At 40.2% G+C, this 18,227-nt stretch overlaps 2 protein-coding genes across 2 annotated transcripts; both read left to right on the top strand.

Moving 5' to 3' along the window:
- Window positions 1-11,818: 11,818 nt before the first annotated feature.
- Window positions 11,819-13,012, top strand: LOC110866319. The gene has a single exon (XM_022115516.2). The coding sequence runs from the start codon at window positions 11,836-11,838 to the stop codon at window positions 12,745-12,747; it is 912 nt and encodes a 303-aa protein (XP_021971208.1). The 5' UTR covers window positions 11,819-11,835; the 3' UTR covers window positions 12,748-13,012.
- A 3,263-nt stretch (window positions 13,013-16,275) lies between these two features.
- Window positions 16,276-17,477, top strand: LOC110866667. The gene is made up of 3 exons (XM_022115811.1): window positions 16,276-16,563; window positions 16,642-16,950; window positions 17,007-17,477. The coding sequence occupies exons 1-3, from the start codon at window positions 16,276-16,278 to the stop codon at window positions 17,475-17,477; spliced, it is 1,068 nt and encodes a 355-aa protein (XP_021971503.1).
- Window positions 17,478-18,227: the final 750 nt, after the last annotated feature.

Genomic DNA, 18,227 nt, shown 5'->3' with positions numbered 1-18,227 from the left:
CGACTTTGGCAAGAATTGGGAAAAGCACCTACCACTAGTAGAGTTCTCGTATAATAACAGCTACCACACTAGCATTCAGGCAGCACCTTTCGAGGCATTGTACGGTCGTAAATGCCGGTCACCTCTTTGCTGGGCGGAAGTCGGTGATAGTCAAATCACGGGCCCAGAGATGGTGGTAGATACAACGGAAAAGATTGCCCAGATCAGACAACGCATGGCGGCAGCTCGTGACCGTCAGAAAGACTACGCTGATAAGCGTAGGAAACCACTAGAATTCCAGGTCGGTGACCGGGTTCTACTTAAAGTCTCACCCTGGAAGGGTGTAGTTCGCTTTGGTAAGCGGGGCAAGCTTAATCCGCGATATATCGGGCCGTTCGAAATTACCGAGAAAATCGGTAAGGTGGCTTATAGATTGAATCTGCCTGAAGAACTGAGTGCGGTGCACAATGTCTTTCACGTGTCTAATGTGAAGAAGTGTCTGTCAGATGAAACGCTCGTAATTCCTTTCAAGGAACTCTCTATCGACGAACAGCTACACTTTACTGAGGAACCGATTGAGATCACGGATCGAGAGATCAAAATCCTCAAACGTAGCCAGATACCTCTTGTACGAGTCCGTTGGAACTCGCGACGTGGCCCAGAGTTTACCTGGGAGCGGGAGGACCAGATGAAGCACAAGTATCCCCAGTTGTTCCCAAACGAAACCTCCGGCACTGAAGCTACAACCGAATTTCGGGACGAAATTCCAAACTAACGGGGGGATGATGTGACACCCCGTTGAAACGTTCTCATTTACACTAGCTTGTCAGTGGCTGCCTTAACTTTCGGGACGAAAGTTCTTAAAACTTGGGGATAATGTGACACTTCGGGTTTTCCCTGGCAACCTTCTTGATTTAACAATGCGTGTAAGTATATTATTAAATGAAAACTATGGATTATCTGTTATTATGTGTTGTATGTATGTATATTATATATGTGTGTGTTACAAGTGAGCCGAGACCCCAAGGATCCGACTCGAGACCACTCCCGGTCTCGAGTGAACAGTAACAAGCGGGCCGGTTGGGCCATGCAACCGAGAAGCCCATTCGGGAGCCCTCAACCCACTCAAGACGGGTATATAACCCTTATGGATAGCCAATCTTGCCATTTTTAGGCAACCAACATTCCCTTACATTCTCCTTCACTCTCTCTCAACAAAACCCTAGCATCATCACTTTCTTCTCATGTCTCGGATCACTAGTAGCGGCTCACATTCTAAGCTAGGAGGTTCCCTTTGGCCGATTCCACAACACTCTCACACTCGAACACCATCCGGTTAGTATTTCACACTATTTGATATGTTGATGATTATTTGATGAATGATACACATGATTAGTCTAAATGTCTCCTTGCATGATTTCGGTATGATAAACATGATAACTTGGCGAATAGATTACATGATAAAGGATAGGTGCAATGATGGTTCATAAGGATGTGCTATTGTATATTATATGAATCAATGTAGATGATGTTATACTATAAGTTATGGACCGAATTGTTTACAAGCATGATGACCAATTAATTCTGATTGTTGGCATGATCATACGGGTTTAATGAGGTATAGATATGTGTTAGAGATGTTTGGATAAAATGATGAAAACCCTAATATGATGAACAATATGAATGTGGTATGAACATGTTATGAATATTTGAAGATGCCTTGTTTGATCTATTTTTGTTATAAATCAGACAACAAAACATGTTTATGATATCCTATTGGCTAGTACACAATTACACAAAAACACAATTCTATTGGTTAGTACATGTGACAGGTTCTAGAAGGATTATGTGCACGTAACTGTGGTTGCGAGTCGAGACCTTTGGTTGCGACTCGAGACCACCTCATGATGATTCGAGACGAACTTCAGGGACTCGAGACCAGCAAGGTCTCGACTTGAGACTTCATGATCTCGACTCGAGACTGGACTCGAGACCTCTGAGGTTGCGACTCCTAACCGGCACCACCCGAGACCAAAACATGATAACACGAGATCTCCTGGTTGCGACTCGAGATCGTGTGTTCTCGAGTCGAGACCGTCTTGTCTCGACTGGGCTGCCCACTATGGTTATTGGGCCACATCATGTTTATTTGGGCTACCTGTTTAACTGGACTATGTGTTGCTGAACTCTGAATGACTGTGTAAATATTAGGGCCGGCCCAATGACCCAATGTATGTTTGTATGCATGCTATGTGTTAGCTATGTGTAGGTTATATGTGATTACTTGTACCCCAACTTGACCTATATTTGGTAACCATGCTAGGACGTGGTGACCAACGTGATTGACCGGGTAATTAATCTACCGAGCAACCCAAGGTGAGTTCACAACCTAAAGCATGCGTTCCCGGTGGTTTGGGAAACGGAACTAAAAACAACACTATCTCCTTATGAGGGATACAACTTACTTTTCTTCCCTTGTTATTGGGAACCTTAGTTAATTACTGTTTATACGGATTGCAACAAACGGCACTAAACGAAACTCTATCACTCAAGTCCCTACTACATAATACCGATTAGTCGCCGGGGCCAGGCGAACGGGTTATTAGTTGATAGCGCTATTTAGGTTTTACCAGCCTCACACCGTGCCCGCGTATGGGATCGGGCGTGAACTAATGTACTCAAGCATCCGTCAATGATGATAGAACATTGACATCGGGGCATCCTGCGGAAACGCAACGGTTACCTAGTGTTCGGTATTGGAAAAACAGTTTAGTCGCTAACTTTTGGGGTAGCTCCCCATGGCATGTATAAACGGATAAATTAACTAGTGAAATGAGTTTTTGGTAATTAAAACTGGACAACTAGTGAACTCGCTCAACATTATTGTTGACACCTTACTGCATGCTTTGCAGGTAACCAGTGACTGAGGAGCTTGCTGCTTGGGGATGTGTAGTGTTCGTCTACCCCTGTGTTAGGTGTTAAATAAACATGAACTATGAACCTTGTTTAAAACTGTTTTACTTACGCTTCCGCTACTTACTACTATTTGAACTTAAAACTTTAAGCTCTGAACATGATATTTGCTAATCGTATGGTTAGTAAGTATTACTTTGGTTACTAATTCAATTATTCAGTATAATTGGTGGCTGGATCCTGGTCAGTCACGCCCTCAAGCGGATGATACTTTCGTGGTGGAATTTGGGGGTGTGACAGATTGGTATCAGAGCCATTGGTTATAGTGAACTTGGTTTTAAAAAGGGGAAAATCTTTTTGAGAAAAACCAGAAGAGTGCTTAGACAGAGTGCTTAGACAGAATCAGAGGCGGAATTCATTGATTCTGTCTTCGTGTAGCCTGATTTCACTATTTAACGTCTCGTTTATTGATTTGCTAACAAATTACAAGCTCTGGAGACAAAATGGCAGGGCTTCGCCGTACCTTACAAGACCATCACACTATGTTTAGATCCGCTCATGTGTCCCCTATATATAATCATGGTGGGTTCGCTTATATGGACATGTCCATATAAGCGGACCTACATCATGTCATATAAGCGGATCTCCTCCCTAGTTGACCAAATAAGCGAACCTCCTAACATATGGTCATATAAGCGGACCTACACACTAAACACCTACAATCTCCTGTTTTCTCGTACAATGAGCCCAAAAATAACATTCTAAGACAAAGACTTGATCCAAGACGAAATCAGCAGATGAAATGCACCAACACCCTTTAGTGGAGTTTTCGTACAAAAACAGTTACCATACCAGCATTCAAGCCGCTCCATTCGAGGCATTGTACGGACGTAAATGCCGGTCGCCTCTCTGTTGGGCAGAGGTGGGGGATAGTCAAATCACAGGACCAGAAATGGTAGTTGATGCTACCGAACGGATTGCACAGATACGGCAACGCATGCGGCGGCTCGTGACCGTCAGAAAAGTTACGCTGATAAGCGCAGGAAACCACTCGAGTTCCAAGTTGGGGATCGAGTGCTACTCAAAGTCTCACCCTGGAAGGGTGTGGTATGTTTTGGTAAACGGGGCAAACTCAATCCGCTCTATGTCGGACCATTCGAAATCATAGAAAGAATAGGCAAAGTGGCCTACAAACTAAACCTACCAACAGAACTCGGTGCAGTTCACAACATTTTCTACGTGTCGAATCTGAAGAAGTGTCTGTCAGATGAGACCCTCATAGTTCCTTTGAAGGAGCTCACTATCGACGAACAGTTGCGATTCGTCGAGGAACCTGTTGAAATCACGGACTGGGATGTCAAGGTCCTCAAGAACACGAGAATCCCTCTTGTTCGAGTTCGTTGGAACTCCCGTCGTGGCCCAGAGTTCACCTGGGAACGCGAAGATCAGATGAAACAAAAGTACCCCCAATTGTTCGCGAACAGTACAACCACTACTGAGGCTGAAGCTACCACGGAATTTCGGGACGAAATTCCAGATCAACGGGGGAAGGATGTGACACCCCAGGAAAACCAGTAAACGATACAACTTACCTAGCTTCCTCAGTGAGTACGTACCAAATTTCGGGACGAAATTTCTTTCAAGTTGGAGATAATGTGACAACTCGTATTTTAGAACCGTCTCTTGTATTACGTGTTAACTTGTATGGACTTTATGTGATTACACTAAACATGGCTTAATGGAATGTTACGTGTTACATGAATGTGTTATGTGAACTTGATTGATTAATTGAATGCGTTGTGATTATGCATGTATAATAAACCTAGTCGCATACCATGGCCCGATCGCACAAGCCTTTTGAGCCATGTACTTCTCTCTCGGCTCACCCTATTGGACTCGAGACCTCAAGGGAAGCCCAATGCTGGGTTCGGCCCACTCCTCTTGTTCACCTACACTTAGTAACATTGGAGTTTAATTCCTCATAATTTACAAAACACTAACACACACATCAACCCTAAAGTTCTCTCTTCCTCTCTCTTGTGCGACGGCGAACACCCCATCTCCCTCGAAGCTTTGATTCGGATCATTCCTTTCCCTAACCGGTTAGTGTGTGTTTACCGATTTCATGTTTAGTGATGTTGTGATATGCATGCTCTATGTGGTGAATATGGTCAATGATGTTATAAACTGTTAATGTTGATATGCTTAAAATCGGCTCATGTATATATATATATATATATATATATATATATATATATATATATATATATATATATATATATATATATATATTGGTTAATGCTTATATAACTCGAACGGATTGAAAACATGTTAACAGATTTGATGTATACATAAACTAGGGTGCATGCTAGTTTAGAATCGGCTGGTTTAACCAACCGATTGTATGTTCCACATGATAATGGATTGATTGTTCTTGCTTAGATCATAACTTAGGGTTGCATGTTAGTCCTTGAATTTGTTAATCACATGATCCGATTATATGTTCTATAGGATATTGAATTGTTGTTCTTGAATTGATGATGATAATGGTAAGATGAATGTGCATGATTGCTGAATAATTGTGATTTGATCTGAATTGTGAAACTGCCAAAACTGTTAGCAATTGTTACGGAAATCATGAGCTGCAAATCAGGAAGTCTGTTACACACCTAGTCTCGACACAGGTTGCGAGTCGAGAACCCACTGTCTCGACTCAAGACCACAACACCGACACAAACAGCACAACTCGAGACCACGGTTGCGGGTCCGGTTGCGACTCGAGACCGTCTAGTCTCGGCTAGTGCATGCATGACCCGAGACCTCCTTTGTTGCGACTCGAGAACTCCAGGACTACAACTCGAGACCGCACTGTCTCGACTCGAGATCTCTAGTCTCGACTCGAGACCACGAACACTTGCACACTGTTGTACTTGCACACTGTTACGAGCCCAACCATTTGGGCCGCATACTTGGACTTTGTTTACGTGACTGTACTGTTGAACTGGCACTGTTGTTGAACTGCCATGCTAGACGTGTATGCTATGATCGTTACTTGTGTACAATACGTGTAGAATATATGTGCACTACTTGAATAAGAACCTAACTTGTATGGTAACCATGGTAGGAAGTGGTTGACCACCAAATAGCTTGATTTGCTTTTCTATGTATCTGCCGAGCAAACCAAGGTGAATTCACACCCTTACCAAGGCATGGGTTCCTAGGGTCGGGAATGGGTTTGGAGGATTTCTTATACTTAAGTTATTACTGGGATTACGTACTTTGGGCCTCGGGAGAGGAAGGTTTTTGATAGATACTGCTAGACTACTGATACAAACACTTCTCTTCGAACACACGCCGGGAATGGCTGCGATAATAGAACTAATCTTCGCACACATGCCTAGAATGGCTGCGAACCATACACTAAACTTCGCACACATGTCGGGTGGGCTGCGATACAAATATACCTAGTCTAGAATACTTGGGAAACCCCCCACTAATCTTCGCACACATGCCTAGAGGGCTGCGATACAAATGCATACGATACATGGATTACTAAACGAACATACGAATTACTATACTATCACGAACACTGAATAACCAACTGTGAACTCGCTCAACTAGTTTGTTGACTCTCTGTTACATGCCTTGTAGGACCTTAGGTACTCATGGATCTTGCACGGGAGGCACAGTCGTTGTGGACATGGATCGTGGATGTTTTGATAAACACTTATGAAAACTTAATAATTACATTGGATTTTATGCTATGCTTCCGCTACTTAAACTATGTTATTTGAACACCTTTCATATTGTGGGTTGATATACGCTTACGTTTACTAATACTTATGATGTTCAATATGATTGGGGGCTTGATCCTGGTCATGTCACGCCTCCAAGCGGTGGCACTCCGCAGGTGGATTTTAGGGGTGTGACAACAAAGATCTAAACCTAGCTTTCTCTCACTAACACATAGTATCCCTCTCTCTCTAGAATGCCCACACTGATGAAGGGTGGCTGGGATTTGTGAGAGGTGCACCAAGCTCTCTCAAGGGTTTCCCTAATCTACCCTATACAACACATATATATAGACTAGGGACTAAACCTGGACAAAACATATTGTCCGGGATACAAAACAAATAATTCGGACAACAATAATAATCAACATATTCCGAGTTTAACATCATAAACTCGGAACTGATAAAGTTTCCGAATTCTTGACTTGGCTTTGACTTTGTTGACCGTAGACCAGAACTGATAAAGCACAGTTACCCGGCAGGAACTGCACTTACACAAACCGGAACTAAACCATTATTAACGGTTTGGTTTGGTTCGGTTTAATAATTCTACGGTTTAGTTTTGGTTTACAATAGTCAAAAACCGTCACTAATGGTTTGGTTTATGGTTTGAGCTAAAAACCGCAAAAACCGGACCGTGAACACCCTACTGGAAACAGGTAAACAGGTCAAATGGACATCTTGATGCAAACCGGAAAGGTTGCACGATTAAAGACGTCGAAATGATTCCGGATTTTGAATTAATAAACATTATAGTCGTTAGCGGAGAAAGGGTAGTGCTAAATATAAGTCATAAACTAAGTTGTGAGTATGACCAAAAGATGCATGACCCCAAATATAGGATTCGTGTTAATTTCGTTTAACTAGTTATAGTTAAACGGGTTGAATAAATAACACACATATAAATATAACGGGCATATAAACCTCATGGTTAAAGCCCCTAGAAATAGTAAATATCCAAGTTGTGTTGTTAGTGTAAAACGGATAGTCACTTTGACCAAATTGATGTTTAAAACACAAACGGGTCAAAATAACTTGAAATTATTATAAGCCAAGGGCTTAAATTTAAGAAAATTGCTCATTTAAATGTTGTATTTTGATTCCATAGTATAGATGATCGAATTACGATCACGTAGGAAGAAATGTGACTCAATTTGGATAAATAACGAGTAAGTTATGATGATTTTCGTAAAAATTAGTTTGGCTGGAAAAAGTGCAGGTCTGCTGTACAAACCCTCTATCGAAATGAAGTCCTCGCGTCACGCGACGACTAAATGATCGTATGGTTGCGGCACGGGACGGGGGTCGCGGCACGCAACAGATCATTTACTTCCCGTCGCAGCACGCGACGACCAATGAATATGCTGAAATGTTGTTTGTTGTGTGGTTTGATCTTGTAAACTTAAGTATACACATTATAATTCTTTATAAATGACATGTAGGATTGATTTTTTGTATAGGTAACATAAATGAACTTGTGGATGAAGATTAAGCTATTGAGAGAACCGAACACGCACACAAAAGAAGCTTCCACAATGAAACTATGTCTTTTGTTACTAAACACTTTGGTGTGGTTTTATTAAACTTTTGTAAATATTGTTTGAATGTTTTGGAAGTTAAATGGGTATATCATAACGATATATTTAAAAAAGTGAAAGATTTTGAATGGTTTGAACTTTATGTTAACGTGTTACATCAAAGTTTTAAAAATCGGCATTTTGATTAAGAATGCATAAGATATTATATAAACTATTCAATGTTTTATAAGGATCTTACATTTTTTGAAAGTTTGATGTTCAAATGCCTCCTAATCAATCAACCCCAGTCACGAAAAACTTCTGAGTATCAAAGTGAACAAGACTATACCAAGTCTCCAAACACCATCCATGTTTGGAATGCACTCGTCTAGTCAAGTCACTTGGTTTTTTAAGTGATTCAGATGATTAGTTATAAAAGTGGCTTCCTAGAAAATAGAAATGAATCAACCACACCTCATATCCAACATTTGCCATGTTGGGTATCTAAGCGTCTTGGTTGCTCTCATTTGGCTACTTAGCAAATTTAGTTACTTGTAAATTCTTATTCTATTTCTTAACATACTGAAATCAATTAAATGTATAAAATTCATCCTACCTCCTTGCATGACCATTACATGACGATACTTAAGAGGAATATACATACTATATAACTACAATATATATCCAACGAACTGAATCTTAACAACCAAACTCATGGTTGAATGTTAAGCATTATGGTGAACCTTATCTTGGATTAAGATCCCTCATACTTGGACTTCCAATGGGCGAAATAGTGCCCATGAAAAACATATAAAACTTGGTGTCCAATTTGAGTGCCCATGTAATTTCATACTAAGATACAATTTAGCATACAACTTCGTAAATCCAATCCGTCATACTTACACGCCTTGTTTACCCTTGTAGAATAACTCGACGTTCCCAAACTCTCAAACACATCAACTCACTTACGTGGAACTTCTACACAAATCGTGTGTATACATGACCCCTTTTTTATTTTAACATACTTTGGGTGAAATATATTTAAATTATCAAACTCACACTCACACAATCAATCACATGATTAAATGAACTAATCCATGTATACATGCTAGAAGCTTTTCTTGCACAATACTTGTCATTAACTTCATGAGCCAATCTTAACATGTATAGTGCTATAGGAGTAGCACAGTTAAGCAATCAATCGTATAATGGTGTTGTTCGCTTCAGTGACAAGATTACGCAATGTGGACTCAATTGGTTTGACATCTATTTGTTGCATGCTAGTTTATGTAATTTATGTCTTAGTATACATTTTATGCCATGTTAGGATTGAGTCAAATTTCCATGTATGCTAGTAGAAAACTTGTTTGCTCACCAATGCTTTATGTGTTAACCGTTACTCTAATATATATTGCAGGAGATAATTGAGACGTTTCAAGAAATCTATTAGAATGGACTTAGAAACACAATATTTAAATTTATGTATTTCCTTTCATGTTAGTTATGTTATGTTTCACTTGGTGTATTTCTTGTTTCCAAACGATGTACCTTGAATTTTAGCTATCAATGAAATTCAAATTATTAAAATATTGTCATTTATAGGAAGTTATGATGTTTTAAGTAATCTAGTTCGTCTCACTCCGATGTTTCCACCATCGATTGGGAAGTGACAACCATCACCACCGTCCACACGTCCACCACCTCCTGTACACCACCACCGGTTTATTTTAGAAGTCTACATACGTTAAAAAAACAAACAACCTTTTTCTTGCAGACTGCAGGGGTTTGTTCCACCTCTTATTCTACAGATGTATGTAGATGTGGTCCGTAAGCTGCAAACATAATTTACATCTTAAAAAACAAACTACGCCTTACTCCACATCCAAAGACGAAGACATATTTTTCTGTTAAATAAGTTAAATAAGTGAAATGACAAATATACCTCTTGGGTTAGAAAAAAAAATATTAATAAAAACTTAAATTACGGGTCCACCCTATTTAAGAGGGAGATTCAGATACACAATACTTTTAATCTATACATGATGAGAAATAAAGTGTTGATATGCAGCACAAAGTGCTCAAATGTAAACAACACATAGTTACATATGGGCTATGCGAATTTCGGCCATATTTAATTCCGAGTCTACAAATTCCACACTTAATCGACCACCTACTCTTCAAAATGTGGAAACCGGGACACATAAGTACAACATAGGTTTTGGTGTGCTCTGCATCTTCTACACACATTAGAATCATTCATACATGGAAATTAACCCATTTCATGTAACGTGTACACGCACTTAGAAGTCTAAATTAAACCAACACATACTAGACTATCTATACACATATGAGGGTTCTAAGACCACCTTTGGTATACCACTGTACGTTCCTTAACTCCTTCAAGATACGTATGATCAATTTTAATTCCACGACCACCCATTCTAACAAACAAGTTATTTGTAAAGGAAGATGTTTATGTAATTCATGTGAAAAACATGGTGGTTCGGGAGACTAAGAAACTTCAAGATTTTTATAGGTACATAACGGAGTATTCCTTTGAAATCAATTGACATTGGTTTTCCATTTATAATAACTTTTTCGATGGATTCTAGACGGAAGGGCCTCCGAGAAATGATTCCCATCATAAACAATTGAAAAGTTGGGCGACAATCTTATCCGAAATCTTATCATTAAAATTAGCGGCGAATTACCGCGTGACAGTCTGTTTGACATCTAAAAAGCCTGAGCGGGATCTTATCCAAAATCCTATCTTTAAGATTGGTGACAGATTAACGAGTTACAAGCCATCGGGAAATAGCTTCCACAAACAACGACCAAATTTGAATTTATATGTGTCAGTGGTACCTTAATGATCCGTCAGTGATATTCTCTAATTTCTGAGTCATGTTATCATCGCTAATCTATTAGTAATTACCTAAGAGTATATTTATTCTTTAATTTTACCCTTTTGTGTCTTGTCTTATAACGATTCGTCGCTTATCCATTGGCGTTCTGCTGTTAGACTATGGGGTGTGGAGGGGTTTGGGTTGGGGGCATTGCTCGACATATAGCGAGTGTGGGATCCACAGGGTAATATTCAAAAACAAGGGGTGTGGTGTGGCTTCGGCTGGCGTGGCCAGCCATGTGGATTTATTTTTTTTGACCAGCCATGTCCCCCTCCCCCGCCCCACCCCCCCCCCCCCCTCCTGCAGGCTCAATCCCCATGCCAGCGAGGCAACCCCATGGCCAACGCTAGTCCGATGTGATGTAGCCAGCGTTGCTTGGCAACCACCGCCCCACTACCCACGGTTTTAGTTTTACAATAGCAGTATAGCCGTCACAAACTCAATAAAAATCATTAACCCGTACCAGTTGTGATGACAAACCCATACGTGGACCTATTAGATTTCAACCTTGACCACGAACAAGAACACCATTATTTATCAATTATCACATTTATATTGAACAGTTTATCGTTTTATAGAAGTTTCAATATTGAGATGCCACGTTTATGTAAAGGTAAACTAACGTGCCCCTTTGTAAACTATACACCTCATTAAATCCATTAGTTTGCTTTGCAGATTACCACAACAGCAAAAAAAAACAAACAAACTTTATTTCCTTTTCTTGTCCCCATGGCTTCTGTTTCAAAATTTAGCATCAAAAGCCAAACTAAATCCATTAGTTTGCTTTGCAGATCACATCCAACCACTTTGGAAATAGAAGAACTGCTTAGCAAGATTAAGACAACAGTAGCAGAAGCATCATCTGCAGAGGCAATCTGCAACAATTTATCCCAGCTGACAGGATTGTATAAATGCATGAACAATCTTCTAGCTTCATCAACCACTCAAGTTTTGATGTCTCATGAACAGAACAAGAAATGGGTCAATGAGCTAGTAGACGAATCTGTCAAGTTCTTGGATATTTGTGGCAGCATAAGTGAGATGCTGTCAGAAATCAAAGATCATAGTATAGATCTTGTTTGTGCTCTACGAAGGCGAATGGGTGATCATCTTATCATTGAGAACAGCATCATGAAATACAACTGTTTCAGAAAGAAATTGAGGAAACATGTTAAAGGGTTGAATACAAGTTTGAAGCAAGTTGATAACCTTTCTGCTGGTGGAGGTTCAGTGGTGGTTGATTCTAATAACCACCATCTTGCAGCGGTGATCCGGGCAGTAATAGGAGTTTCTGAAATGACCATTTTGGGTTTTGAGTCTCTTTTGATGTTCTTCTCTGCGTCCATTTCGAAGCCAAATAGATGGTCCATTGTGGTGTCTAAGATAATGCACAAAGAGATGGTGGCATGTGAAGATCAGAAAGAAAATGGGAGTGTGAATGAATTTGAAAACATTGATGCTGCATTGAGAATATTATGTAAATTTGGGTTTTGTAGTGAAAAGGGAAATCATGTGCAGATTGCACAATGTAAGTTGGAGAGAGTGGGAGCTCATATTGAAAGAATGGAGAGTGGATTAGAGTGCATATTTAGGTTCTTGGTTCAGATTCGGGTTTCACTTCTCAATATCATTTCCCAATAAAAACTCAGAAGTCATTGTATATTTACGGGACCCTCCAATAGTCTTAACCAACGGGATTAGGTAAATCACATTTTTTCCTAGACAAGTGGTCTTTAAGAGGTAATGAAAGAAACCCGTGGAAATTCGAAACCGAAACCTCTACTAGAGGTGCATCGATCATCCCTTGAAGATTTATCATATCACTATTCAACCAGTTCTGCATAGGCAGCAAATGTTTTATATGTTTATGCTTTCGAGTATATATTCAATAGATTGTGTATATTCACCAGACTTTGTAGTTATAAAGATATAAACGTAGACATCTGACTTGATTGGTCCTTAATTTGACATTTAATTTCTCAAAATTAGTAGATATGTTCATTTTATTTAGTTATTGTTTAAGTAGTAAATCACATAATTTTCTTTAATTATGTGCCATAATAACTATTAATAAGTGAAGGCACTTGAAAAAACCAGCTAAAAAATTAAAATTGGAAGAGGGAAAAGGAAGAGGAAACGACGAAGAACAATGGGCCGATGATCTTTACCGCTGGAAGGAGTCCAGGAAGACTAACTCAGCAGAAGGAAGCACCAAAGGGGAAGCAGTCACAAAATACTACATATCAAATCTACCTCCGGGGTGCAGACCGTGGGATGTGGTGGACTTTGTTAGAGTATTCCGGGAGGTCGCTGGTATGTACATCGCGAGGAAAAGGGATAAGTTGGGGAACAAGTTGGTTTTCTTAGTTTTAAGCATGTGAAGGATGCAAAAGAGCTGGAAAAGGCACTAAATGGCACAAAGATGGGAGGCTATAAGCTAAAGGTAAACATAGCAAAGTTTGCTAATGAGAACGCCGGATACTGGGATACGAATGAGCAGCCTTTGAAGAAAGCCGATGTTTCCAAGGGTAAAAAGACTAATACTGAGAACAGGGGGTGAACAACAACTATCGGAAAAAAGGCGTGTCATACAGAGATACGGTGGCACCGATGAAACAGAACACGACAGAGATCCCCGATAGATCGAAAACAGACAAATCAAAGAGGGTGGTGGTTGGAAGAACTAGGGATATTGCGACATTGTCAGCACTAAATGGGTTGTTCACCTCATCTAGTTTTCCAAAAGCAAAAGTTTATTATGTGGGAGGGCTAATTGTGCTAATTGTATTCCCGGAGGACTATGAAGTAGTGGAGTTCATCAATAACAACAAAGTTTGGAATGTTTGGTTCTCTTTCTTAGATACGTGGGAAGGACAATCTTTGTTGTACGAGAGAATTGCATGGATCAAACTCGATGGAGTTCCCGTGCACCCTGGCGGAGAACAAAGTGTTTGACGAGATGGCAAAGTATTACAGTAAGTTGGTTCATGCTTCCCAATTGTCGCCGGAGGTTAGAGATTTGTCTGTTAACCGGGTTGGAGTTCTTGTGGAACATGGGAAATTAATCTCGGACTCGGTGATTTTAAGCTGGAAAGGTAGGAAATATAAAGTATGGATTTCAGAAGAGCAAAGTGACTGGGTTCCGGATTGTCTGGTGGATGAGGTTAGACTGGAGTTAGTCGCCAGGAAGGCGAAGTTGAAAAGTCTTTTGTGCATGGGGAAAAAGCGGGCAGCATGGAGGAATTAAATGCGGATGTCGGCAGTCTTAACGGTAATTTTGTTTCTAAGGCACGTGAGCACGGGTACAAGAAAAAACCCCAAAAAAACCTAAGGACAAAGATAAGCAGAAGCCCAAACCTGTAAGCCCAGTAAGCAATATTAGGCCTAAATAATGCTCGAGAAGGGAATTGGAGGATCCAATTGAATTAAATAAGATGCGGGCCCAGGATAACATTATTTTCAATTATATGCCTTAGGGAGAAAATATAGTGGGCAGGGCACGGACTTTTAACACTGTGCTTGATTTGAATGAGAGAGCGATGTCAGTAGAGGAGGGGAATGACTTCTCCTCAGGGGAAACCCTAGTGGACGATACGTAGGTTAACGGCAAAAATGTGGAGACGATTCTCGATGAATTTGAGGCTACGATAATGATGGGGAACATCGTTGGGGTGGAACTCAGAGAACACAGCAACTTGGTGAAGGAGACACTGGTTAAAGAAGGTAATAATGAGGTTAGACAACGAATTTTCTTTTGTTAAATGCTAGAGGGATTGGGGTCCGGCCAAAGACGGTTAGATTAGGGATTTAAAGGAGAAGAACAAGGTTGATTTCATTCTTATACAAGAAACGAAACATGAAGATCTTTCCGGTACTAATCTTGCCAATTTTTGGGGAAATCATTATATTGGTATGGAGAGTGTCGAAGCATCGGGTCTTTCGGGTGGTTTACTTTGTTTATGGGATAGAGGGATTTTAGATGTGGTTTGTTCGGTGAAGGACAAGAATTTTCTTCTGATCAATGGGAGACTAAAAGGATCTCAATATGAAATTAATGTTATAAATGTATATGCCTCTCGTAACGCAGCTGACAAATTGAACCCTTGGAATAAGATAAGAGATACGATGGAAGGTTTTAAAGGGTTGTGGGTCATTGCCGGGGACTTCAATGCGGTTAGGTCTCCCGAAGAACGTAGAAACTCCAATTACAAGAACACATGTGCCAAAAACTTTAATGATTTCATTAATACTGCTGGTCTTGTGGAATATAACTTGAAGGGCAGAAAGTACACATGTGTGAGAGACAATGGCAGGAAGTTAAGTAAGTTAGATCGGTTCTTAGTTTGCCCGAAATTCATTTTTAAGTGGCCGGATGCATGTTTGAGGGGTTTACCGACAAAGTATTGAGATCATTGTTGTTTAGTTTTAATGGTAAAGAAGGCAAATTTTGGAGCTAACCCTTTTAGAATTTTCAACTCATGGCTTGAGTAACCGGGCTTTCAGGAGTCTGTTGAAAAGGCTGTTAGTCTCTTGGGATGTAGTGATGGGCCCGCGGATATCAGGTTAATGAAAAATTTCACAGTAATCAGAAGTGCTATCAAGGAATGGAGGTCGGAGCATAAGAAAAAAAAAAGGGAAATCTTTGCCAAAGCGAAAGAAGAATTAGAGGAGCTAATGGATAACTGTGGTCTGAACGAAAAAGAGAAATGGGCTTATGTGGAAAATAAAAAAAGTTGTTCTGAAGTATGAATCGGATAAGTGTGCGGATATGAAACAAAGATCGAGAACTAGATTGGCTCTAGAAGGAGATGAAAACACGGAATTTTTTCACGCACATGTTAACATGAGGAGGGCTTCTAATCAGATTCCGGGCATAAACCTGGGAGGCAGATGGTTAACAAATCCTACAAAGATTAAAAGAGAGGTGATGAGGTTTTAATTTAGAGATAGATTCAAGGAAGGTGTCCGTGTTAGACCCACTTTATCCTGTGATGGCATGAAGAAGCTGGCTCAAGATGATAAAGTTTTCTTGATTGAATCGTTCACGGTGACAGAAATTAAAGAGGCGGTCAACGATTGTGGTGATGACAAGGCCCTGGGCCAGACGGTTTGAATATAAAATTTATTAAGAAGTTTTGGAATCTATTCGAAATTGATTTCAAAAATATAATGGGCGAATTCTTTGAAAATGGGAAGATAAACGTTGGGTGTGGAACCTCCTTCGTAATGCTAATTCCGAAAATGAAAGATCTAGTGGAGCTGAACAACTATCGGCCTATTAACCTTATTGATATCATAAGCAAAGTGGTTTCAAAAGGTTTGGCTAATCGTCTTAAAAAGGTGATCGGGTCCATGATTTTAGAGTCCCAATCGACTTTCATTAAAGGTAATTACATTCTGGACGGACCGCTTTTAATAAATGAAATCACAAATTGGGGGAAAAAGACTAAGAAAAAGGTTTTTTTCTTAAAGATAGACTTCGAGAAAGCGTATGACAATGTGAATTGTAATTTATTGATATCTACTATGAACTAGATGGGGTTCCTGGGTAGATGGTGCTCATGGATAAAAGGAATCTTAGAGTCGGCGAGATCCTCGGTATTGGTTAACGGGTCACCGACCTTTGAATTTCAATGTCAAAAAGCTTTGCGTCAGGGGGATCCCATCTCGCCGTTCCTATTTATCATGGTGATGGAGATGCTTTCTTACATGATTGACAAAGCCATAAGCGTTGACGCTTTGTCGGGCATCCAAATTCCTAAAGGGACGTGTGTTTCTCACTTTTTATATGAAGACAATGCTATTATACTTGGGGAATGGTTTCCATCTAATATTAGGAACGTGGTTCGTATTCTCCGGGTTTTTACATTTGTTCGGGTCTTAAAATAAATATTGATAAGGCGAATATTTATGCTATCGGTGTACAACCGGGTGAGTTAAACAATATGGCTGCGGCAGTTGGATGTCAAGCGGGTATTTTTCCCTTCAAGTATCTTGGTCTTATGGTGGGGGCTAACATGAATCGGGTGAGTAATTGGAAACCGGTGTACGATATATTTGATGCTCGTATAGCAAAATGGAAGGCGGCTTTATTATCTATCGGTGGAAGAACTACGCTAATCAAAGTTGTTTTCGGAAGCCTTCCCAACTATTATTTCTCCTTATATAAGGCGCCGGTTCAAGTGATCAAGGATTTGGAAGCGAAAATGAGGAATTTCCTGTGGGGTGGGGACGATTCGGTAAAAAAGCTTTATTGGGTCGCTTGGGATCGGGTGTCTCACCCTAAAAAGAACGGTGGGCTCGATTTAAGTAAACTGAAAAAATATAAACATTTCTTTGCTGTCCAAGTGGGGGTGGAGGTTCTTAGCTGATAAAAACAGATTGTGGACCAAAACGATAACAACCTTACACGCTAATAGAAATGGTGGGGATTTTCTTCCGATTAAAAAGTCTCTCGGTGGTGTTTGGTACAATATTGTGCAAGTGTTAAACAAAACTACGATTGACGGAATTCAATTGAGGCATTTTTTTCAAGGCTTCGGTTGGTAATGGAGAAAATACAGCTTTCTGGTTGGACCGTGGATCTACAGCAGCCCGTTTAAATAGATGTTCCCAAATTTATTTTAGCTCGAAAAGGATAAAGGACGCAGGGTTAGTGTCTGTTTGAGCAAGATAAACAACAACCAGTGGTATAACTGACGGTGGAAGAGGCCGATTTTGGCTGAAGGAGAAGTTAACGAGCTTGCGAATTTATGTTCGATGCTTATGCCGGTTCAATTAAATCAGAAAAGGATGAGTGGGAGTGGATTGGTGCAGCAGATAAAGACTTTAGCACGAAGGCGGTTAAGAAGCTTCTAGATAATAACAGGATCAGATCGGACGTGTATGTTCTGGAGGGATGTAACTGGATTCCGAGTAAATGTAATATCTTCGTATGGAGAGCGGAAATGGGCAAGATTGCTACAATGGAAGCGTTAAAAAAGAGAAACATTGGGGACACTAACACGATATGTGGCCTATGCGAAGAAGGTGAGGAGAGTGTTGATCATTTGTTCACTTCCTGCTATTTTGCTTCTATGTTATGGTCTTTTATCAGTAGTTGGTGCAAGTTTCAGAAGATA

This window comes from Helianthus annuus, chromosome 7, assembly GCF_002127325.2.
Source record: "Helianthus annuus cultivar XRQ/B chromosome 7, HanXRQr2.0-SUNRISE, whole genome shotgun sequence".
NCBI lineage: Eukaryota > Viridiplantae > Streptophyta > Magnoliopsida > Asterales > Asteraceae > Helianthus > Helianthus annuus.
This window is presented reverse-complemented; position numbering and strand designations above follow the sequence as displayed.

Coding starts and splice junctions, on each gene's coding strand:
- LOC110866319 (XM_022115516.2), top strand. CDS start 11,836: ATGGCTTCTGTTTCAAAATTTAGCATCAAAAGCCAAACTAAATCCATT.
- LOC110866667 (XM_022115811.1), top strand. CDS start 16,276: ATGGGCGAATTCTTTGAAAATGGGAAGATAAACGTTGGGTGTGGAACC. Junction 16,564..16,641: donor GGAAAAAGACTAAGAAAAAG/GTTTTTTTCTTA, acceptor ACTATGAACTAG/ATGGGGTTCCTGGGTAGATG. Junction 16,951..17,006: donor CATCTAATATTAGGAACGTG/GTTCGTATTCTC, acceptor AATATTGATAAG/GCGAATATTTATGCTATCGG.